The 25,006-nt window shown below is 41.1% G+C and overlaps 1 protein-coding gene across 1 annotated transcript; it reads left to right on the forward strand.

Moving 5' to 3' along the window:
• The first annotated feature begins 18,032 nt into the window (after positions 1-18,032).
• On the forward strand, positions 18,033-18,932 carry LOC128399010 (vomeronasal type-2 receptor 26-like). The gene has a single exon (XM_053360268.1). It carries the CDS (start codon positions 18,033-18,035, stop codon positions 18,930-18,932), a length of 900 nt encoding a protein of 299 aa, XP_053216243.1.
• The last annotated feature ends 6,074 nt before the right edge of the window (positions 18,933-25,006 follow it).

A 25,006-nucleotide genomic window follows, 5' to 3' on the forward strand; every position in this document is an offset into this window, starting at 1 on the left:
GTCTAGGCAGGTTGACCTTCATGCCCTCACTTTCCATCCTCCCCCTTCCCAATCCCAAACCCAAGCAAGGTCTGGGAGAGGCAGAGCCACGGTGTCCAGCTGCAAGCAAGTGCCTGTATATCCATTCAGGCTGAGAAGTGGTGCTTGAATATTGGTGTATTTCACCATCTTTAAGAACTGGAGGAGCATGGAGCATGGGTGATTAACAAGCCATTTGCTTGCCTTTGACTCTCTCTCACTTTTTTTCCAACAGAGAAAAATTGTCAGGGGAAGGTTAGGAGAGCAATGGCGGGCATATGCTTATAATAAATGCTAAACATGTCCCTAAGTGACAAAACTTTTTTTATTTATTTCTCATGTAGAAAGGACAAACTGGGTTTTTCATCAGATAATGTATTTTAAATGAATATAAATCGCAAAATATTCCCATCAGCTGGTAAAATAGACCAGCCTTCAGATAATGTTATTGCCTCTCCCCATATAGTCAAACCAGTTCCAAACCTCAGAATCCACTAAATTTAATGTAAAAAAAACAACCCCTGTGACAACTGTTATTTGATCAAATAGAAATTGGAGGTAAGATTAGACTGTTTGTTTTGTATGTGTCCAGCGCATTTGTGTATTTCTAACTGACTCTCTGGAGGGTGGGAAACATGTTGAACTGTATGGATTCTTGTTGATTCACTAGACTTGTTTGGTCCTATGGAGCATCAACAACACAGGATGTGATATGCACACAGGTGCATGGTCCCCTCTTGATGGTTGTTGGCATCCATCTGTCTTGAGAGACAAAGGGGGTGAAGTCAAACTGCATTGTTTTTGCTGTGTTAGCAGCAACAAAGTGACCGCTCTGGGGCACAAACCTGGGCAGTGTACGTGGAAATCCTGGGTTGCCCAGGTGACAAGACCTCTCAGCCTCACTGCTATGGTCCAAAGGAAAGCAGAGCAATATATCTGGCACCAGTTGGGTTGGATTTGAGTAGGGTTTACTCCTTAGCCTTTTCTTCTCTTGGTTTATATATATATATTAGTAACTGTATTGGTGTAACAGTTTTTTACATAACTGTATTTTTTGTAATATTTTAAGTTGTGTTTCGTTGCTTCAGTTTTTTGCATGTCACTTAGAAATAGTTTTAATATCCTAAGCAGTGCTGGATTTATGTATAAACTAAACAAACTATAGCTTAGGGCCCCACTCTTGGGGGTCCCCCAAAATATACTTCTTCTTTATTGTATCTGATTATTAATATACTTCTTCTTAACTGTATTTCAGTTCAACAATTACTTTGATAAAATACATATTTTGTTATGTGCAAATGGCTTTAGATACCTATTAGGTCCATTAATTACCATATAGCATATATACAATTTGTTGTTGACAAAGGACAGCTGGACATATAATGGGCCCCATTACCTTCAGTAGCTTAGGGCCTCATCAAACCTAAATCCGACCCTGATCCTAAGCGATATTAAAATTAACTAATAATTCAATCCATCCATCAATCAAATCCTGATCTCAGTTTAACTGTTGTTCAAAATCAGTAAAGGGATTCCGTTTTTCCTCTTCCTTTTTTTGTAAATTATTACCCGCAGCTTGTCTTTGGCTCTTCTCCCATGCTGAATATAAATATGCAAGCTGTTTTCATTCACCGAATGTTCCCAAACCAGGCTCAGCAATACGAGGGGATACTTCAATTACTGCAGCATTTCAATTGGATATGGATTGGAGTGATTTGTCAGGATGATGACAGTTCAGAGAGATTTGTACATAATGTTCTACCCATGTTTGAGCAGAAGGGTATCTGCTTTGATTTTGTAAAGAGATTCACTAAATTGAATGTTTTTCGAGGGATCGCTGCAATGATGGCTGCAGGACTTGAAATAATCGGTGTTATTGTGCGAAGCACGGCCAATGTTGTGATTGTGCATGGTGAAATTCATACGATAATGGAAATGAGAGTGTACTTCAAGATGCAAGGGAAACAGGATATGCCAAGGCAAAGCCTAGGAAAGGTTTGGATTATGACAGCCCAGATGGATTTCACTTCATATCCCTTTCAAAGCTGTTGGGACATAGGTTTCCTCCACGGTGCTCTATCTTTTGCCATTTACTCAGAGGGTATCCTAGGATTCCAGAAATTTATTCAGAGAAGACGCCCTGCCTCAGAAAAAGAAGATGGCTTCATCAGAGTTTTCTGGGAAGAGGCATTTAACTGTTCTTTTCACAAATCATCTTTAGATAAGAGACATGAGGAGTTCTGCACTGGGGAGGAGAGGGTTGACACACTTCCTGCGTCTGTTCTTGAAATGAGCATGACTGCCCACAGCTATAGCATCTACAACGCTCTATATGCTGTGGCACATGCTGTGCATTCCATGCATTCCTCCAAATTCAAACATGGGACTATGGAAGATGGAATAAGATCAGCCTACGTGGACCAGCAGCCATGGCAGGTAATGTTCTAATCCAGGCACGTTCGCCTCCCAAGAGACTGTGATCTACTCCCTGTATGAAAAAAACTGGCAGTGATCTACCCATTGCCGTTGGAGGGAGAAGAAGCATGTGTGGGGTGGGTGGGTGGAAGGGGAGAATTCCCCAGAGTTGTTGCGCTCTAATGCAGAAGTTTGCAATAAACTCTGAAACTGAGTGAAAGGGGAATAGCTCCTGACAACACAGAAAAAACACACCTTTCTTCTTTGATTGATTTTTTTGGAGGAAATATGATTATCCAGTGGGGTTCAGAGCAGGGAAGATCACAAAACAGCAAATTAAAATAAATGGTGGACCATAGTCAGAGAAACATCTACGAAACAGTCTTTCATTTCTCTAGGCCTTTCTATGTCCTTTTAAATGTGTTTGTGGGAGGGGGATTACTGATTTGTTTTTGATATGTTTTTATTATGTCTTTTGTGTTCTCATTTTGAATTTTGTATAATTATTTTGTTAATAATAATAATAATAATAATAATAATAATAATAATAATAATAATAATATAGGGTATGTGATAGCAGAGCAGGCAGCAACAGCAGCAGGAGTAGTTATGTTGTGCTGGCAGTGGCAGCAGCAGCAGCCGCAGCAGCAACAACAGGACACAGTGGCGTTCTCATTTCTCCTCAAACAGCAAAATGGGATGTGCCATTCCTGACAAGAACCATGCCGACTTCCTGCCCTTTTCTCATGTGAGCCACTCCACCAGCACCAGCCATCTCACTAGTGCAACTTGAACGCCACTAAGGGACTTTAACCTACTGTGACATTCTCCATAAGTATTAAAAGCAACAATTCCTCACTATGATACACTATCACCCTGTCCCATACTTGCATTTCTTTATTCATCCTTAGGGGAAAAGATAATATTTGGTTCTACCCAGTACCTAATTCAAAAAGTACAAAAATAAAACTTCATACTGTTATAAAGTATGTATTTCTGTAAATTCTGTATTTACAGAATTTCTGTAAATTCTGTAAGCAAGTATTGCTGGGTAAGGCCCCTCAGGCAGGTGTTATTTAGTCCTCAGAGGGGGAGCAAGTGATCGAGCTAACAGCATTTCTCAGCCCCTATAAATCTTTGAGTTAACCTGCTAAGAGGGGGAGAGAACAAGCCATAGATTAGACTGCTGTTTGATGTCTGTAGCTGGTGCCAGAGGAGACGCCAATAAAGCCGTTCAGTGCTTACGTGTGAGTTATTAGAAGCTTGGAGGGAGGACTTTGGAAAGCGACCCCCTCCTTGACACATACTGCTTTTAAGTACCGTAGGTGATTGTAATGGGAATTGGGGTTGCTTATGCGTAAAACTCCTTGCTGCTCCAAGCGGGTTGTATAGCGAAACCTTTCCCTAGTTTGACAGCGCCTTACAATGCGACTGCCTTAATCACTGGCAGAATCCGTCAGTGGGCGTTTCCTGAACTTCTTCCAACATAAAAACTCCTTGACAGCCAGTCTCCGCCTAGCTTCTCTGCGCGGAAGCCTTCTGCGCAGAGTAGGCGTGCCAAGCGGAGGTCCTGCGCTCTCCCCACTGATCTCACTGGAAGAGTCTCGGAGCCTTCCCTCCGAAGTACTCTCAGCCTCCCCTTTCTTCCTGGTGTGACCTTGGTTTCCTTCCCCAGCGGAAGCTCTCTCTCTCTCCTTGCTAGTTCCCTCCCCTGCATCATTGGAGCAGCTTCCCTCTCCGCTAATCTCTGATGTCAGTTCCCTGACAGTGATAATCCAAAATCTTCAAATGTAACCAACAACCACCATTTTGTAATATTTCAATTCTTTGGATACTATATTAATTCCTTCCCTCCTCCCACAATTTAGCTCCACGGATTTCTGAGAAGGGTCTCCTTTAACAATAGTGTGGGGAAAGAGGTTTCTTTTGACCAGAATGGGGAATTAAAAACTGAATTTGATATTATCAACTGGGTCACCTTCCCAAATGAATCATTTCTTAGAGTCAAAGTTGGAATGATGAACCCACTGGCTCCTCTCCAAAAAGGGTTGACCATTTATGATAATGCCATTGTGTGGCCTAGCAGGTTCAACCAGGTAAGGTCTGCTTCATGTGAACTTCAGACGTGTATGCAAAACTGCTTCAGTGATATATATATATATATATATATATATATATATATATATATATATATGAATGATGTTAAAGGCATGATCCCAGGCCTGCCTTGATGTAGAGCAAAAGAAGCTATTTCTTTCGGTGATGGGAACATATAGGGGCAAATATTCAGTTATAGCCAACTAAGGTGGTAGAAGATTTAGACTGGGGAAAAGGTAACATTCAAAAAAGTTCTATAGGTCAACCATTAGTTCATTACAATTATCTTAAGAAATAATGAAGACTACAGTAGATCCATATCAGTCATTTCCAGTATAGTGGAAGCTCGGTTTTTGACCATAATACGTTCTGGAAGACCGTTCGACTTCCGAAATGTTTGAAAAACTGAGGAGCAATCTGTGGTTGGCAAAATCCATTGAGAAAAAAGAAAAACATGCAGTGGAAGCTGTTTGACTTCCGAGGCGCGTTCGAAAACGGATGAAATTACTTTCAGGTTTTCGGCATTCAGCTTCCGAAACGTTCGGCTTCCAAGATGCTCGAAAACCCAGGTTCCACTGTATTATGGAAAGGGTGCAAGCAACATTGTTTCCCACTGTTTTGGTCTCTGAACTAATAACATTCTAAGTCGATAATATCAGGACCCCTAGTTGCAAACTAATATGTTGAGAAACTGACCAAGCAACGGTCGTAGCTGAAAATAAAATTAAATTTAAAAAATATAAAGATAGTAAAGCAAAGACTAACTCTGCAAGGATGCAATATGGAGAGATTGCATGAAGGGCAGAGAATTTTGGAAAATATCATTCAGATGTGATTGATAATACACTGTGGTAGCTTTGAGGGAGTTGTTGTATAATCAATATGATTATGATAAAGGTTTTTATGAAGGCACAGTTGCTGGAGAAATGACAAAGATTCCAATACGGCAGCTTTTACTGGAGGTGAAAGGGATCACAGGGCAGTCTACAACAAAACACACAACACAATAACAAATAAAAGCAATAACTCTAGCCTGCACAGTATCAACCGATAAACTATTTCTAAAGATGGGTCAATGAATGACACACTTCAACATTATTTCCTCTTTCATTTATGGACAGGTACAACCCCTTTCTGTGTGTAATGAGAATTGCCTTGTAGGTTATAGTCGGACCAAAAAGGAAGGAGAGCCATTTTGCTGCTATGGTTGCCTTCCATGTCCAGAAGGGATAATTTCTAACCAGAAGGGTAAGATTTGTTGTGTAGACTATTTATAAATTATGCCAGATATGATCTAGTAAATTTACACCAGAGACTAGTTTCCTTGATGTTTTAAGTGTAAGAACAGGGCAGATAATATGTTGTTGTCTCATATTACTGTTGACGTGGGTCCACTTTGGTGCAGAAGTTTTCAATTTCATGATAGGTCTGGGGGAAGGATTTCAGCAAAACTAGAGATGAGAAAGGAATTGATACCTTTTGTTTGGTTATATCTTGGGAAAGAATCTTTAGTGTAAGATCAGTTGGTCCCAATAGGTGCATTACTGTAAGGGCTGCATTTTGTTAAGGTTCTCTTGAACACAATGTCCTCAGAAGAAATCAGTCATGTATTTCAATAGCACCATAGAAGCAGTCATTTAAAGCTGTCATAATGTTATGCTTGCTTTTAACCAGAGTTTCCATGCATAAAAATGACTCTTTTCTTTTCCAGATATAGATGACTGTTTTGAATGCCCTGAAGATCAATATCCAAACAATGGCCAGTATGAATGCATTGTGAAAGCAATAACCTTCTTGTCTTATGGAGAACCTTTGGGGGTTAGTTTGGCTGTTTGTACTCTACTCTTGTCATTCGTCACTGCTTGGGTGCTCTGGATCTTCATTAAGCACAAAGAAACTCCCATAGTCAAAGCCAATAACCGGAACCTCACCCATACTCTCCTCATCTCACTCCTGCTCTCATTCCTTTGCCCTTTGCTTTTCATAGGCCAGCCTGAGAAGTTTACATGCCTCTTTCGACAAATTGCTTTTGGCATGATTTTCTCAGTGGCCGTTTCTTCTATTCTGGCCAAAACCACCACAGTGGTTCTAGCTTTCATGGCCAACAAACCAGGATCTAGGGTAAGGAAATTGGTGGGGAAACGATTGGCTACCTCCATTGTTCTTTCCTGCTCCCTTATTCAAGCTACAATTTGTAGTGTGTGGCTGACAACCTCTCCTCCATTTCCAGTCCTTGACATGCACTCGATGACTGAAGAAATTGTGCTTGAATGTAATGAGGGTTCAACTATCATGTTTTACTGTGTCTTGGGATTTATGGGTGTCCTTGCCGCTGTCAGTTTCACAGTGGCCTTTTTAGCTAGGAAGCTGCCGGACAGTTTTAATGAAGCCAAGTTCATCACCTTCAGCATGTTGGTCTTTTGCAGTGTGTGGTTATCCTTTGTTCCAACCTACTTGAGCACAAAGGGAAAATACATGGTGGCTGTGGAGATCTTCTCTATCTTAGCCTCCAGTTTTGGGTTACTGGGCTGCATATTTTCTCCTAAATGCTATGTCATTTTGATGAGACCTGAGTTGAACAACAAAGGGCAGCTAATTAGAAGAAATGACTAGAGAATCAATGGTTCCAATGTTAACTAAATATTTTTCCACTCAAAAGTATGCAATTAATAATGAGTGATACATATAAGGAGATCACACACATACTGCTCTGTAGAAAATAAACAATTTATTATTAAATAAACAAACAAATAAATAATCATAAGAGCTTGTCTGTCCATTTATGTCAACATCCTCCCCGAAAGTATTATATTCTCTCTGATTACAAGCCTAACCTGTGAGCTACATTGCAGTTTTCCTACCCTGGCATTTTCTATATTTTCTCCAATATGAGAGGCAATATGTCCTCCTTGAAGGCTTTTGAGGAGCAACTGGTTGGCTACTCTGAAAACAAAATGTTGGACAACATAGGCCCTTGGTCTTATCCAGCAGCACTTCCCTTCCCTTCCCTTCCCTTCCCTTCCTTCAAAACACTTGGAGATTATTTGGGGTTTTATCAGGGTATTCTAGAGCTGGTCAATAGACTTTTAATTGAGTATTGTCCATTGATCATCAGTGGGTCTGTGAATGACTTAGGATACATCTTATCTTTAATGAAAAACAGATTGCTCACCCAAAAGCTTTTCCCTTATAATTTCCTTATACCCTGAAATTTGCTGATATTCTTCTATAAATACTTTATTAGGGGAAAGATGATCCAAGCTATGCAGGGGAGCAGAACTGAGTTTTTAACATCAAATATGGAGAAATGTATATTAGTATCCTAGCCAATACTTGGTCTTGAATGTGGTATCATAAATTTGGGGGATGGGGTAAAAAAGTCATTGAAATTTAATGATTCCTGTGAGCTTAAAATGCATTAGAAAACTTTTATGTACACTCTTCACTGAACTGCCCCTCTTGTGCTCATTTTTGAGAGTTTTTATTTTTCTGGGCCAAAATTTTTGTGATGGGTATGTAAAAATAATTACAATTATTTTACTATATTTAAAAAAACAGGACACAGAAAACAATGAATTTCTGAAATGTAGCATACTGGGAAACCGATTAAAGGTAAAGGTAAAGGGACCCCTGACCATTAGGTCCAGTCATAAACAATAGAAGTTTTTGTTTGAATAGCTGATGTATTTTCAGTCTTGATAAACTGGCAATGTTCATAAATTGCGCACAAGGTTTTACATCAATAGTTACCAGCGAAGTGGATATTCTATAAGGTATATTTCCTTTCTAAGAGATCAGCTTTCTGAGTTATTTTCTAGTTTGTGTGCTGATGCTCATTAGAGCTTTCTCCAGAACCAGCTGAAACTTTTGCTGGGATGTGACAAACATTTTTCTTTTGCCATGTTATAGAGAGTAATTACAAGGGATTATATGTTCTGTAATTATCAAATTAATCACAATCACTACTTCTCTGTATCTCTAGAGGGTTCCAGTACCAACATGGAAAGCTATGAGCTAAGACTGGAAGATTAATATGCCCTGTTATATTCAAGCTTAGGCAGACAGACACTCAGTGCTCTGTCAGTCTGATCAATGAATCTTTACACTCAGGAGATCTGGCTTTTGTGGCCATTCTAGTGACTTGTTACTGCTCAGGAACACTCAAATGGCAGTGTGCAAAGAGAGGAATTATTTCCCCCCAAAATCCTGCAAGCTGGTACTCTATGCAGTATTGAAATTAGTGCTATTTTCTCTAAATGAGGGCAACATTCCGATTGCTCAATGTTCCATCAGGCATCCTCTTCCTATTCTTCATGAATATTATCAGTCCGGAGACATCGTTGTTGCTGGCATTATTTCTCAAATCTATATAACTTCAAGTGTAGCCTTCAATATACCACCCTCTCCTGCGTTCCTTGAGGACATTATGTAAGGAATTGTTTGTGTGAGCATGTGAGTTTAAAACCATAGGATCTTTCTGTAATGAATATATATCTGCATTTGCCATATGATGAGGGTGATGATCATTATGATAATTACCAAGACCCTTTTCCTTCAGTCCTGATTTTTATGAAGGGTGGGGGTGGAATTTAGGCAGGGTCTGTTCATCTTAGTTTAAGAATTTCTTATTAAAATGAGATCTAAAACTAGCATTAAATCATCATTAAATGATCATGAGGCAGAAAAAAACACCATAACACCCACATCCAGTTTCTTAAGGCTTTCTTGTGATTTGCCGTGATAATATTTGTATTTCTAGATTTCACGCTTAACTTTTATCATTGCAAAGCGATTAACCACTCAAACCTGGAGGTGATTTCATGATCAGCTTTGAACAATACTCAGAAGACTGGATAATCTGACACTTTCTACTCATTTCAAAAATCTGATATTAGTAGTAGTGGCCACAAATATAATAGCAGCAGTACTGTTAACAACTGCTTACATTTTGCAAAGAGAAGCACAAAATAGGGCCATATGGCAAATTCAGTTGTGTGATAGATCTGTGGAACTTCTAGTCACCAACATAATATCTCAGTGGCTTATTTACCTTCTAATTTGATAATGATAATTATAGTGTCCCTTACACCTATGAAATATTCCAAAGGATCAGGCACAGATTCTTCCATCAGGGGAATCTTCCCTGGACACAACCTAAGTTTATTTTGAGATTCGACCTTTCTGAGTTTTCTGGAAGCTGATAGTGAGGGATGGTTCTAGTTAGCAGAATTAAAAGTAATGCCATGAGTTGCCATTTAGGAAAGGCAAATGTGCAGGTTTGTGTTTCAATATATTCTCACATACTTCCCTATACTATGGACAAATAATAGAGTGTGGTGCTGATAATGCCAAGGTGGCAGGTTTGATCCCTTTATAGGACAGCTGCCTATTCCTGCATTGCAGGGGGTTGGGCTAAACGAGTGGTTCTCAGACAATGGTCTCCATCTGTTTTTGGGCTACAACACCCCCCATCCCTAGCTAGCAGGACCAGTTTTCAGCACTGATGGGAATTGTAGTTCAGAAACAGATGGAGACTCAAGTTTGGGGAGCACTGGGCTAAATGATTCTCAGGGTCCCTTCCAACTCTACAACTCTATGATTTGTGAAGATGTGCTGTTGTTTAATATGTAGTTCTCATTGCAGGCCAATGACACATCTCTACCAGCATATCCTGGCCATGGCATTTGCTGTAAAAGAGATCAGTGGAAATCCCCAAATCTTACCCAATGTCACTCTAGGATTTCACATTTATAATAGCCATTTCAGTGCAAGCTGGACCTATCAAGCCTCCATGGAACTTCTCTCTAGACAAGGACGACTCATCCCTAACTACAAGTGTGATGTGGTGGACACCCCAGTTGCAGTCATTGGAGGATCGAACTCTGAAGTAGGCCTTGACATGGCAACAATCCTCTGCATCTACAAGATGCCACAAGTAAGATGTGTACTTGGGTTTATTACTGATGGGTCATAAGCAAGCCAATTACAAATATAATCAGACTGAATGTGGGTACTTGAATGAACGAGTGATTCACCATGTTTGAGATTTAGAGGACCAGCAAATGAAGGCACAGTCAAACCTCAGTTGTCAACCATAATCCATTCTGGAAGCCCGTTCAGCTTCCGAAACGTTTGAAAGCCGAGGCGCAGCTTCCGATTTGTTGCAAGAGAAATTGGCAAAAGTCAGAGTACAGGCAAAAAATAGGCAGTGGGAGATTTTTCTAACTTGGCTCCATAAATTATTGAAGGACATGCAAATACTGAAGCATCCCCATGTAGACAGAACATATGGAATCATTCCTCACTGAACATTATAATGAAGAATCATATGAACTGTGGAGACATTATATGGACTAAACACGTAGATCAAGCATGAAACAATTCCACAATGGTTTGCCGTTACAGGCACATAACAGCTGTGGCAGCTCCAGGGAAAGCCACAACAATGGACACAGTAGACTGGTATTGGGTTGCATTAGGCCACAGCTTTATTGATTCCAAGACAGAGTAGGTTTGGCTAAGGCATTGGGCGTGTGTCCAGCATCAGGCAGTCCACCTGCTACCTGATATGAATCTGGTGGCATTGACCTTGTGTTGGGGAGTCGATTGCAATGTGGATTAGGTGCCACAACCCCACACAGACTGCCATTGGGAGAGGTGTATTGGCTCATCAGTCTCCCAGTGGACTCCCGGACAGAGTCACCACTCCTAGACCCCTCTAATGGGGTATCCCTGTGACTACGAATCCAGCCCAGTGCCTTATCTGCCAAAGTTGTGATGATTGTTATGAAGTAGGTGAATTCCTGCAAGCTGGCCAATTTGCTGGCAGGGGGAAATTCCTCCATGGCCTTCAGTACGGTGATTGAGTAAACCATAGCAAGGTCCATATGCAACTCACCCACACAGTGAACCCCTAACAGACTAGGTAGGTGAAAAATCCAGAAACGATCAGCTAAGAGCGTGCCCTACACCTGGCTGCTCCCTTAAATAGGCCAGGAGCGAGCTAGGCGCAAGCCTCTGCCACTGATTGGCCTTGTGGGCACTGCCCACCCATATTGGCAAAACTGATGCGGCCAGCAGTAGGATGGCACCAGGTGACCAACTCCTCCCCTGGCCATGCCAGAAGATGGTGGCCTCTCAGAACCCACCATGGCTGCACCATGCTGCCATCACCCACCCAGAGCTCCAGATATGAAATTTTGATGTTGTCCCACTAAATTCCACACAGCAACCTGTTGTTATTTATTCTTGCAAATTCATTCATCTATACCCAGTGCTTTTTTTCTAGGAGGATGTAGGGATATGCATGCCCCTAAACATTTTGTGAATCTAATGGGAGAAGAAACTATTTTTTTTTAATAGTTTCTAATATGTTGAATCATCAGTTCCATTGCTACCCCCGATGGCAGCCTCTTTTCCTGTCATGCTATTTCTTGAGTCTCAGACAGAAGCGAGCATTTAATATGTGAAGTAGGAATTGGAATTAGGGAAGATGTTAGTGCACACAACCTCATGCCAATGTGGAAGTCACTGTGAGCTGTCAGCTGTGTATCATGAGGTGATGCATGTTCTTTATACTTTTGCCCATTAATAGTATTTATTTCCCCCAATTTGAACTATAAAATGGTGATTTTCTTGGGGGGTCAAAATGAGAGTACCCCTAAACTTTTATTAAGAAAAAAAGCACTGTCTATATCTGCAGATTCCAAATTAACATAAATAAACAACAAATTGAATAGCCCCTGTCAATCGATACTCATTGACTGAAAGTTGAAATCTTGTTTTGAGTTGATTTGGTATTTGGATCTCAACATTTGGTATCTCCTTTCCTTATCTCTTTATAAAAACGATCGTCTTTAGCTCATCTATGGCTCTTCTCCTATTTTGAATAAAGACATGCAAGCGGTTTTCTTCCATAAAATATTTCCAGATGGGGCTCAACAATATGAGGGGATCGTCCAGCTACTGCTGCATTTCACTTGGATGTGGATTGGCGTGCTTTTTCTCTACGATGACACTGGAGACAGATTTGTACAAAACGTTCTTCCCATGTTTGCCGAGAAGGGCATCTGCTTTGATTTTATAGAAAGTTTTCCTAAAGTATCTTTTTCTGATGATTTGGATGACCTGGTGGAGGAAGGTTCTAAAACAATCAGCATTCTTGTGGGAAGCACCACAAATGTTGTAGTTGTGAATGGTGAAATTCATACAATTATGGTAATGAGAATGATACCCAATCTTGCAGAAGCAAATGGCATAAAAATAGAAGGCAAGGCAAAAGTCTGGATTATGACAGCTCAGATGGACTTCACATCCTTTCCCATTCAAAGAGGTTGGGACATAGCTTTCCTCCACGGTGCTCTAGCCTTTGCAGTTCATTCTAGGGATCTTCTAGGATTCCAGAAATTTATTCAGATGAGAAACCCGATCTTGGAAAAAGAAGATGGCTTTGTCAGGCTTTTCTGGGAAGAGGCATTTCATTGTCATTTTACTGATCCTACTTTGGAGGAGAAAGACGAACAGATCTGCACTGGGGAGGAAAATATCGAGAGCCTTCCTGGGTCTGTTTTTGAAATGAGCATGACAGCCCACAGCTACAGCATCTACAATTCTGTATATGTTGTGGCACATGCTTTGCACACCATGCTTTCCACCAAGTTAAAATACAGAGGAATGGCAGGTACAGTAAGGTGGGAACTTTTGAATCAACAGCCATGGCAGGTAAAGTTCTATTCCAAATAATAAAGAAGTTTGTTGCTAAATCTGGCTAGTTATAGGGTACCGTGATATCATAATTCATATGAAGTCAGCCCTGGTTTCTTGAAAACATTCCAGGAAAGTAAAGAAGCCCTAAATATTGTGCTAAAGGATTAATAATAATAATAATAATAATAATAATAATAATAATAATTGCCAACAACTCTATCATGCTCAAGGCAACCCAAAGCAACTTGCAACTAAACAAATATCCAATAAAACCCACATAGACACATTAAAACCAAGAGGAAAAAGAAATACATTAAAAATATCCCACACACTTCTAAAAGGCCACAGATAGTTCAAGGCCCAATGTGTGGTTACAGAGGACAGTTTTCTGCTGGCTCCTAAAGATATATAGTGATGGTGCCAGGTGAGCAAAACTGGGGAGAGTGTTCCATAGACAGGGAATGCTGCAGAAAACTCCTGTTCTTCTGTTGCCACCCTCTGGACCTCTCATAGAGTGGGCACAAGAAGTAGGGTCTCCCATGATGAGTGCAGGGTCTGGGTTGGTTCATATGTGAAGAGATATTGAGATCTCTGAACCATTTATGGCTTTATAGGAAACTAATGCAGTGGTACCTTGTTTCTCGAACTTAATCTATTCCAGGAGTCTGTTCGACTCCCAAAACTGTTCAAAAACCAAGGTGTGGCTTCCATTTGGCTGCAGGAGCTTCCTGCACTCAAGCCGTCGGATGTTTGGCTTCTGAAAAATATTCACAAACATTTTACTTACTTCTGGTCATATCCAGAGAGTAGCACCTTAAAAAGCTTAGGGCCCATCTATCTGAAAGAATGTCCTGTTTGACCTTTGAGGTTCGTTTGGGAAACAAAAACAAATGAACATTCAAGTAGCTCATATTGCTTAAAAGAATCAGCACTATCACCCTTTTTATATGCCCATAAATATCTCCCCCTCTTTCAGCAACCTCAATTATCTAAGAAGGGCCTCATTAAGAGAGAGGGGGGCAGCTTTTAAACAGATCACAAACCATTATATCAATCATGAAATATAACCACAATGTTATTGTGTTTGGGCACATATTCGTGAATTCTCTCCCACTTCCTATATAGCTCCACCACTTTCTGAGAAGTGTATCATTTAATAATAGTGCTGGGGAAGAAGTTTCATTTGACCAAAACGGACAATTAGTATCTGGATTTGATATTATCAACTGGATCACATTCCCAAATGAGTCATTTCTTAGAGTCAAAGTTGGAAGGCTGGATTCCCAGGCTCCTCTGGACAAGGGGTTAACCATTAATGATGATGCCATCATGTGGCCAGACAGATTTAACCAGGTAAGTTCCATTTCAGAAAGTCCACTGATATTTTTTCCAGTGGGCCATAGCAATTTCACTGTAATATATTAAAGTATCCATTCTCAGATCAAACTAGATGTAACTATGGAAATATAAAGCCATTACACTAATCAAAATTACCACCAAAATAAGATATTATAATAGTGCTGGGGGCATAGGAGGACCAACATGGTCTAGGTATGGGGCAGAAATCCAGTGAAAACAAATCATGATGGGAGGGCCTATAAGTATGCAGGATCAGACCAATGGCCTATCTAATCCAGCATCTTGTTGTCACAGTGGCCAACCAGATGCCTATGAGAAGCTAGAAGGAGGACTTGCACACAATAACATTCTCCCTTCCTGTAGTTTCCAGCAACTGGTCTTCAGAATACCCAGATGAACCACTTACCTTATGTCTCACATATGATGTTGGATAACTGCCTGTATTTCTTTTCTTTTTCTTTCTAAAAAGCAGTTACAGTCACCAACATTTGACTGCCTAATGCATGGCAGTTCTGCTTCCCCATGTCTTCAGAAGAAAGCAAATCTTCAGGAACTTGCAGATCCTGATGACATCCCATGACTGATAGAGGGAATTATACATAGCAATGTATATAAAATACATTGTAAGTTGAAATCAAATAACTTATAAATGGCTGTAAATAATTTTTAAAGCAAACAAGCGAAACCATGAGCGAATTTTTAAACAGTTTCACACAGATTTGTGCAGATTCTTTCTAAAATAGTTTCAAACTATAAGTATCTAGGAGTGGCGGTCCAGGCCTCAGGAACCAATAAGATTCATATTAATTCCATCGGGAGTGCTAGGGAAAGATCTGCTAACTGTATCCTCAAATTCCTTAGAACTAAAATTATATAAGGCCCTAAAATTATATAAGGCCAAAACACTGGCACAGCTCCTTTATGGATCCTTTTTGGGCCCACCATCCTCTTCTTTCACTCTCCTTGAGAGAGTTCAATCTAAATTTCTCAGAGCCCTCTTACAAGTCCCCAGATGCATTTCAAATGCATGGGTTAGATTAGAAATGGGGATGATGAGATTAACGTAACATCAATCTGTAAGCGGTTGACATTGAAATTGCTCCCCCAAGGTATAGCTTCAATGATTCATTGTGATCATTTCCAGTCTGGCTGGAACTCTCCGCAGAAATTGGGTCTTGCTCCTCAAGCCATCTTAAATTTGGGATTGGATCAAGTAAGATCCATGGTCAGACAAAGAATTATGGACATAGAGAGACAGCATAGAGAGACTGCTTGAGGTCCCCTGATTACATAATTGCAGAACACGAGAGATATGTCCCAGCAGCATACCTCCATTTCCTTGTATCCAGAAATGCAAGAAGGGCCTTTACTCTCGCCACAAGTTTGGCTCTGGCCTCGCCGGTTCTGGAAGGATCTTTTGGAAAAGTCCCGTACACCCAGAGACTTTGCGCCTGCCCATTAGGGGAAATAGGAAGCCCTGAACACTTATTTTTTAGATGTGCTTTTTATGATGAGGCAGTAGAGATCCCATCGACCCCCCATCTGGTAAGGCTTACTGACCTTCTGCACAAGCCAAAACTCAATTTTCTCCTTTTAGGCAAAAATCACAAGACGACTTGGATGTTTGCCAGATTTTGCTCACAGATTCGTAGATGCAGACACCCTCCCCGAAAACTGCCGTAGCTGGCCTCCTGGGTGTCCCAGGGTCAATCTGCATGTTAGTCTAATCTTAGGTCTTTTCGTGTACATGCGACTATTTCAATTTTAATCTATAAGTTGTTATTGTATACTGTTTTAAATGTCTATTTCACTTTTGTGAAAGTAGTCTCAATTATGCTTCTTGAACTGGTCTTTGACCGTAATAATAAATTATTATTATTATTATTATTATTATTATTATTATTATTAGCCACATGGAATCAGGAACGGGGTAGGCTTTAATAGTGTTGTGTGAAAATAGCTAGAGGGATATTTATATTGCAGGAAAGGTATAGAATGTGTTGAGTTGACCCCTAAGATACAGAGAAGACCCCAAAGCTCTGCTAATTAGCATATCCATATCATGACAGCAGCAGATCATTGCCATGGATCCACCATGTTACAAAAACACTCAAAGACTATTATAGTAGTTTTGCCTAAGTTTTGTCTGGTCTGCTTCCTAAGACTAATTGCATAGATGTCACAATTGCAAAATATAGCTCACTGGTTCTATGAGATTCAAACAAGCCAAAAAGACAGTTGATTAGAATATTTATAAAATGATTAAAAAAAAATTCAGAAGATCCTTCTCACTGTTACCCTATGTTACGACCAGCATTCAAGTCTCATTCTTTTACATCAGTCTCTCAGTTACAGTGATCCAAAGCCAGTGTTCAAAGAAGCCTCAGTTGAAAGCTTAAGTGTTTTCAAAGAGATTGCATAAAGGGCAATGAATAATGTAAATAAAACAAAACAAACCTTAATTATTTCTCTATATATAATACGTTGAACTCAGTGCTTTTCTTCTAGGAAAAAATGGTTCTGGTACTGCGTACCCTTGAATACCCCCAGGAAAAAAGCATTAGCTGAACTATTAAGCTTTCACTTGAATGTTTTCTAGTTCATAAGACTCTGGACTTCTAAAAGTTGATGCTGTTGAAACATTTACCAAAATGATTTCCATGAAAACAAAGGTGTAGGAGAAATGGTAGAGGTACTGATTCCAGTACTGGAGTTTGTTGCAAATAAAGCGCTCTCACATTGCCATATGGCAAGCTACCTATGGCATAAATGTACTGTGTTTTTTGCTCTATAAGACTCACTTTTTCCCTCCTAAAAAGTAAGGGGAAATGTGTGTGCGTCTTATGGAGCAAATGCAGGCTGCGCAGCTATCCCAGAAGGCAGAACAGCAAGAGGGATTGCTGCTTTCACTGCACAGCGATCCCTCTTGCTGCTCTGGCTTCTGAGATTCAGAATATTTTTTTTCGTCCTCCAAAAACTAGGTGCATCTTGTGGTCTGGTGCGTCTTATAGAGTGAAAAATACGGTAGATTTCCTCTCATGGGGTTGTTATGTGAGCTGCAGATTACCAACCCTTCTTTTCTTTCATTTACGGACAGGTAAAGCCCCTTTCTGAGTGCAATGAGAAGTGCCTTTCAGGTTATAGTAGAACCAAGAAGGAAGGGCAGCCATCTTGCTGCTATGATTGCCTCCCATGTCCAGAAGAGAAGATCTCAAACCAGACGGGTAGGAGATTTATTTTATGCTATGTAGCTATGTTACTATTTCTTAGGTGCACACCAGAACTTAATTTCCATAATGTGTACAGTGTATGGAGGTGGATTATATACTGTCTGATATTACCATTGAGAAGTATGTCATTTACTTTTTAAGCCAAAGTTTGCTGGGTGGGCCAGATAGCACTTACTTGTATAGAAAACAACATTTTCTTTTTCAGACATGGATGACTGTTTTGAATGCCCTGGAGACCAGTATTCAAACATTTACCAGAATGGATGCCTTCCGAAACAAATAACCTTCTTGTCTTATGAAGAAGCTCTGGGGAGCAGTTTGACTACTCTTGATCTCACCTTTTCTTTCATCACAGCTTTGGTGCTTCAAATCTTCATTAAGTACAGGGATACTCCCATAGTCAAGGCCAACAACAGAAACCTCACCTATGCTCTCCTCATCTCCCTCTTGCTCGCTTTCTCTTCTGCTTTGTTGTTCATTGGCCAGCCTGTACAGCTAACGTGCCTCCTTCAACAAACTGCTTTTGCCATGATCTTCTCAGTGGCAGTTTCTTGCATATTGGCCAAAACCACCATTGTGGTTGTAGCATTCACGGCCAGCAAGCCAGGGTCTAGGATGAGGAAATGGGTAGGCAATAGACTATCTAGCTGCATTGTCTTTTGCTGCTCCCTTATTCAGGCTGGTATTTGTGTGATTTGGCTGATAACTTCTCCCCCATTCCCAGATTTTGACATGCACTCAATGACTGAAGAAATTGTACTAAAATGTAACGAAGCTTCAACTATAATGTTTTGCTGTGCCCTGGGATTCATGGGTTTCCTGGCCATTGTCAGCTTCACTGTGGCTTTTCTGGCTAGGAAGTTACCCGACAGTTTTAATGAAGCCAAGTTCATCACCTTCAGCATGTTGGTCTTCTGCAGTGTTTGGTTGTCCTTTATTCCAACCTACCTGAGTACCAAGGGGAAATATATGGTGGCAGTGGAGGTCTTCTCCATCTTGTCCTCTAGTTTTGGATTACTGGGCTGTATCTTTTTCCCTAAATGCTTTGTTATTTTGCTGAGGCCAGAGTTGAACAGCAAAGAGAAACTGATAAGAAGAAAGAATTGAAGAATCAACATGTCACTGTCATGCTGAGGTGTTATGTACTGTTTTTATTCCCAGTAAAGAATCATATATAACTGTGATGTGGAACATCAGTTTGGGGACCAAAACAATCCTCCAGGATTCTTTACCTGCCTTGTGGATCTCTGCCCAGACTATTCCTGTGTCCTGCCACACACCACTCAGTGACCTGCTTAACCCTCCTTGACTTTTTTGGTTAGGTTGCAGTGTGTCCTTGAGGTCTAATAATGCTTCTCAGATTTCTAGATAGAGGAAAGAAAGGGTTGCATGAGCATGTGTATAAACCACAGTTCTGTAGAAAAGTAAAATTTAGATTTGCAGCTCTTCCCACTTTTTTGAAAATTTATTTATTTATTTTTATCATTCAAACAGTTTGTATAATCATTTTGTGAGATTCTCTGAATCTCGTGACTCCCCCCCCCCATCTCCTACATGGGTCCTTAAAACAGAATCTAAAACTACATATCAGTACATTCTCCACAATTTTCATTTTTCCAAATTATCCATAATCTTCGTTACTTTACATGTGTTTCTTAGAGTCCAGTTAGGGTTTTAATTTTCTTACAGTGGTCTCCTAGACAAGCTATAAATAGTTCTTCCCACTTTTGCCCTTGGCCCTGTCCACAACTGCCATTTGGCTCCCAGGAGGTTGTCTGAAGGTTATGTGGCCTATCCCTGCTTTACAACTTTAAAACAACAACAACTGTATTTGATGAATTTGGCTGTAAGATTGGCTGCAGTGGTTTTCCTGTTTGAGGGGGGGGGAGGTTGATTGCTATTTGAGGAGGTTTTCCTATTTTGTTCAAATGAAAATATATTTTAATAAAAGGTAAAGGTACACCTGGCCATTAGGTCCAGTCGTGAACAACTCTGGGGTTGCGCACTCATCTCACTTTAATGGCCAAGAGAGCCAGTGTTTGTCCGCAGACAGCTTCCAGGTCATGTAGCCATGACTAACCTCCTTCTGGTGAACCAGAGCAGTGCACGGAAACGCTGTTTACCTTCCCGCCGGAGCGGTACCTATTTATCTACTTGCACTTTGACATGCATTTCAACTGCTAGGTGGGCAGAAGCTGGGACTGAACAACGGAAGCTCACCCCGTCACAGGGATTTGAACCACCGACCTTCTGATCAGCAAACCCTAGGCTCTGTGATTTAGACCACAGGTCCACCCGCGTCCCTATTTTCCCTCATACTGACTACCAAAGATCCTTTAAAGAACCTGCAGAGTTAATTGGCAAAACAGCTGGCTAAAAGTAAGCCTGTGTAAATTAAGCTGGTTTATATTAATACAAGATCTAAAACCCATTTATTAGCATTGCTACTGCTCTGGCTATCCCAGGAGGAGGGAAAACAAGCCTTTGAAATAAAGTTGGAGTAGATTACCCTTGTTGGTTCCTTCCAACTCTATGATTCTATTATTCTAAGTTTTACACAGAGATCCCAGATCACCAAACCAAGCTGAGCAGGCTAACCATGCAGTCTAATTACCCTTCATCCAGTCCCACAAATAACAACAAATAGAGAAAACCAAGAATGCCCTCATATAACAGATGCATTTAATTTCATAGAATAGAGCGGGAAGGGGAATCTTTTACAATTCAGGGCCAGATGAAAAACCATCTGATCTTCCATAGGCAATTTTTGATATGAGTTTTGAGAAATTGGCCCCATTTTGGAATGTATGCAAAACTTTATCCAGCCATTTTTAATAGCTTCTGACACATTTTATTTAAGGCCGGTTATCTGGAACCTGACACATACATGTTCATGCATGTGCAATACTCTGTAGTTCATTGTTATTTTCTTGCTCTTTCACTAAGAATTACCAAGACAAGTTTAGCTCAGGTGTGATAAACATCTTTTGTTTTTCGTCTGCAATATTGTCAAGAACCAAGAACTAATAGTAGGTGGTGATCTCTCGTGTAATTGTCCAATTAACCATAATAATAACTTCAATACATTCTCCCCATCCCTAGGGAGTTTCAGTACCTACATGCAAAACTATGAAGAGAAAAAATTGCTACTAAAACCTGTTGCTAATATATTCTATTCAGAGCCTGTAGGTTAACAGAACTCTGTCAGTCTAAACAGTGATTCTTTACGTTTAATATTTCTGACTTTACATCTGCTGAATGAGCAGTCATCCCACTGCAGCTTTGCTAATCGTGGTCCCTCTAACAACAGTATGGAAAACAATGATTTTTTTTGAAAAATGAAGGCTTTCTGCAAGATGGTACTATTTGTTATCTTGGTATTAGCGTTGCTGCCACAGGCTATGTGCAAGGCTTCTATTGCTCTGTGCTCCATCTTAGACCCTCTTCCTATTCTTCACCAATATTATCAATCAGGAGATCTCATAATTGCTGGCATTACATCTCAGGTTTTTATATTATCAAACAGCATCAGCTTTAAAATTCATCCATCTCAGAAACTTTCTGATGAGCGTATGTATGTAACTGGGTTTTAAAACAATTTGAAACTGTAATCAATATATTCCCCATCTTTGCATCGTTCATTTTATTGCTTACTGCTACTATACTTTTTCTTCCTATTGTTCTGAATTTGTTGTGGTTTTTTTTTTTGGGGGGGGGGAGATATGTTCTTGGTTCCTTCCTGTGAGGAGTTGTATCCATCCTTAAAGGGTTTATTGGTTTTATAGCTTTCCCCACTCTATTGAATAGGAACAATTGCAACATAGTCTCCTATTTGCATTACTTTTTCCAGGCTGGTTTTGACATATTACAAAGTGATATTTAAAACCTATGGCTTGGTTGTGTCACTTAGTCATTCATTCCCTTTGTTCTCCAACACAAAACTCTAAATACCAGGATATTTGTAACAATTGCTTGGGAATGCACACTCAGTTGGCAGTTCCTTCTGCAACATTATTGGATAATCATTTAAAACCATGGTTAAATCAAACTATGGTTTAAATGTGAATGTACAGTGTGATAGTACATGCTACTGAAATGGTGGGTTCTAGAACAATTCCCATAGGCATCTGGCTGTTTACTGTGTAAACCATGGGTAGGCAAACTAAGGCCCGGGGCTGGATCTGGCCCAATCGCCTTCTCAATCCAGCCCGTGGACAGTCCGGGAATCAACATGTTTTTACATGAGTAGAATGTGTCCTTTTATTTAAAATGCATCTCTGGGTTATTCGTGGGGCATAGGAGTTCATTCATCCCCCCAAAAAAAATATATAGTCTAGCCCCCCCCAAGGTCTGAGGGACAGTGGACTGGCCCCCTACTGAAAAAGTTTGCTGACCCCTCGTGTAAACTGAAATTTTGTCTGGATGGGACTGTGGCTTTAGTCCTATTTTATTCCTGCTGCTGCCACAATGCTGGGAGCTAAGTAATAGCCTGGCTTTGCTTTACTTCTGAACTTGGGTTGCTCCCAATTGAGCTATGAATGGTAGGGATTGCTCTTTGTTTCTCTTAAACTACCAGGCAGGTTCAGAAAGAAGCCACACCTGTCCAGATCATGATTTCACTCTCAGCAGCATAGCAATAGCTGGAGCAGGAAAGAAGCAAATAGCTCACCAGCAGCTGTGCATCCATAGTTTAGTTTAAGTATTATATGTATCTTGCCTGTACCTGGCAAGATATCCTGTATCTGAGAGGGCAAATGTCATTCACTGGCTGGGGGAGGTACCAGCTGGGGAATCCCCAAGGGAACCTCCAGGCGAAGAAGGCTCAGAGCTAGGAGACTGGTGGTGGGGCAACAATGAGTGGTCAGAGGGAGAAGAGGGAGCAGACTGGGAGGAGGAGGTGTAGGAAACGGAAGAGGTAACAGGGTTTAGTGAGCACGAAGATGCCGTGGTAGAGAGCAGTCCAGAATCAGGGGTAGAAGTGGAAGCTGGAGAGGAGAGGAACCAAGAGACAGAGATCAGGTGGGCTGCTGAAGAAGCCAGAGGGTCTCCCCCTCCTGTGACCAGTTCCTCTCCCTCCTGGTCTCCCAGAACTGGAAAAGGTATGAGGAGGGAACAGCAATAAGAGATGAGAAATAGGAGCTTGAGATTGCTTGGGAAGGAAGGAAGGAAGGAAGGAAGGAAGGAAGGAAGGAAGGAAGGAAGGGGAGGAGGAGTCTTGGAGAGCATTGGGAAGGCAGGGACCACCAGTCCTTACAACTGCCTCATTTGGACAAGGCCTACTGGGAAGAGTTACTGTGAGCACTAGGCCTGAGCTGTTTTGTTTCTTTGAATAAAGACTTAACTTCACTGACAACTTGTGAGTTATTGCTGAGCTGCTCCCGACTCCCACCTTGGCAGCGGGGAAGTCAGCATTTGCATTTCTGTGGGATGCCCTCACCAGGAAGATGTACCTAGTGTCATCCCTGTCAGTCTTTTCATTTACATAAAGGTAAAAGGTAAAGGTACCCCTGCCCGTACGGGCCAGTCTTGACAGACTCTAGGGTTGTGCGCTCATCTCACTCTATAGGCCGGGAGCCAGCGCTGTCCGCAGACACTTCCGGGTCACGTGGCCAGCGTGACAAGCTGCATCTGGCGAGCCAGTGCAGCACACGGAAACGCCGTTTACCTTCCCGCTAGTAAGCGCCCCCTATTTATCTACTTGCACCCAGGGGTGCTTTCGAACTGCTAGGTTGGCAGGCGCTGGGACCGAGCAACGGGAGCGCACCCCGCCGCGGGGATTTGAACTGCTGACCTGATGATCGGCAAGTCCTAGGCACTGAGGCTTTAACCCACAGCGCCACCCGCGTCCCCTTTCATTTACATAGACCTTTGCAATCATTAATGCTGCCTCCTATTCTTGTGCTCATATTTTAGTGGGGTCAGTAGGCCTTGCCCTTATTAATATGTTGCTGGATGAGCATTTTATGTCTTTTGTACAGTTAATTTTCTATGGCTTTAAATTGCTTTTATGTGTTGCATTTTACCTTGTCAAGTCACTTTGAGACTTTTTATTGTATAAAGAGAATGATAAATGTAAATACTTCTAAGAATGATAAATGGTTAGCATTACTAAGTACATTATTACCATTTTCTGCTATTGTGGAGAAGTTAATATTTCTTTATACTTTGTGGACTGCAAGCATAAATACAAGCCATTTTAGTGTTATACCTTATCTTTTATATATCTATATACATAATAAACATCCTAATCTGAATATCATGAATATTTTGCACCATGTAACCCTTCTTGCAGTGTTCTACCTCAGACCTACCAGCACATCCTGGCCTTGGCATTTGCTGTAAAATAGATAAATGAAAATGGGCAGATCTTACCCAATGTCACCTTGGGCTTCCATGTCTATAATACCCAGTTCAGTGAAACATGGACCTATCTGGCATCAATGGAACTTCTCTCCAGGAGAGGCAGATTCATCCCCAACTACAAGTGTGATGCTGAGAACACTCCAGTCGCAGTTATTGGGGGACCAAACTCAAATGTCTGTCTCCACATGGCAACCATCCTCTGTATGTACAAGATGCCTCAAGTAAGGGCAAACTCTAGGGAAAGAATCCTTAAGATTCATGAGACATTTTGAAGGGACATTGCAGGGCGCATATGGTGGTATGCATATTTTCCATGGGTAGGCAGACTAAGGCCCGGGGGCCGGATCCAGCCCTTCTAAATCCGGCCCATGGACGGTCCGGGAATCAGCATGTTTTTACATGAGTGGAATGTGCCCTTTTATTTAAAATGCATCTCTGGGTTATTTGTGGGGCATAGGAATTTGTTCTATTTTCCCCCTCCAAAATATAATCCAGCCTGCCACAAGGTCTGCGGGACAGTGGAATGGCCCCCTGATGAAATGTTTGCTGACCCCTGATTTTTGTCACTCCCAACCTTTAGTTGCAGGTAGGTTTACTCACCCCTATGAAAGAGGAACTCCTGTATTGCCTTCTCCTGAGGAGAGGAGCATTTTCTCACCATCATACAGCCTGTTGTGGTAAATAGGCTTAAAGTAGGAGGTTGCCTACAATAGGCTGCCCCTCACCCAAGTCCTGCTTCTGCTTTTTAATAGCATCTCACCCTCTCACCATTGAGTAGTGTGGGATTAGCCATTTGCCAATTCAGGGCTGAACAGGAA

This window comes from Podarcis raffonei, chromosome 13, assembly GCF_027172205.1.
Source record: "Podarcis raffonei isolate rPodRaf1 chromosome 13, rPodRaf1.pri, whole genome shotgun sequence".
Classification (NCBI taxonomy): domain Eukaryota; kingdom Metazoa; phylum Chordata; class Lepidosauria; order Squamata; family Lacertidae; genus Podarcis; species Podarcis raffonei.

What these genes read in the sequence shown, in the direction of transcription:
- LOC128399010 (XM_053360268.1), top strand. Translation starts at nt 18,033, where the DNA reads ATGGATGACTGTTTTGAATGCCCTGGAGACCAGTATTCAAACATTTAC.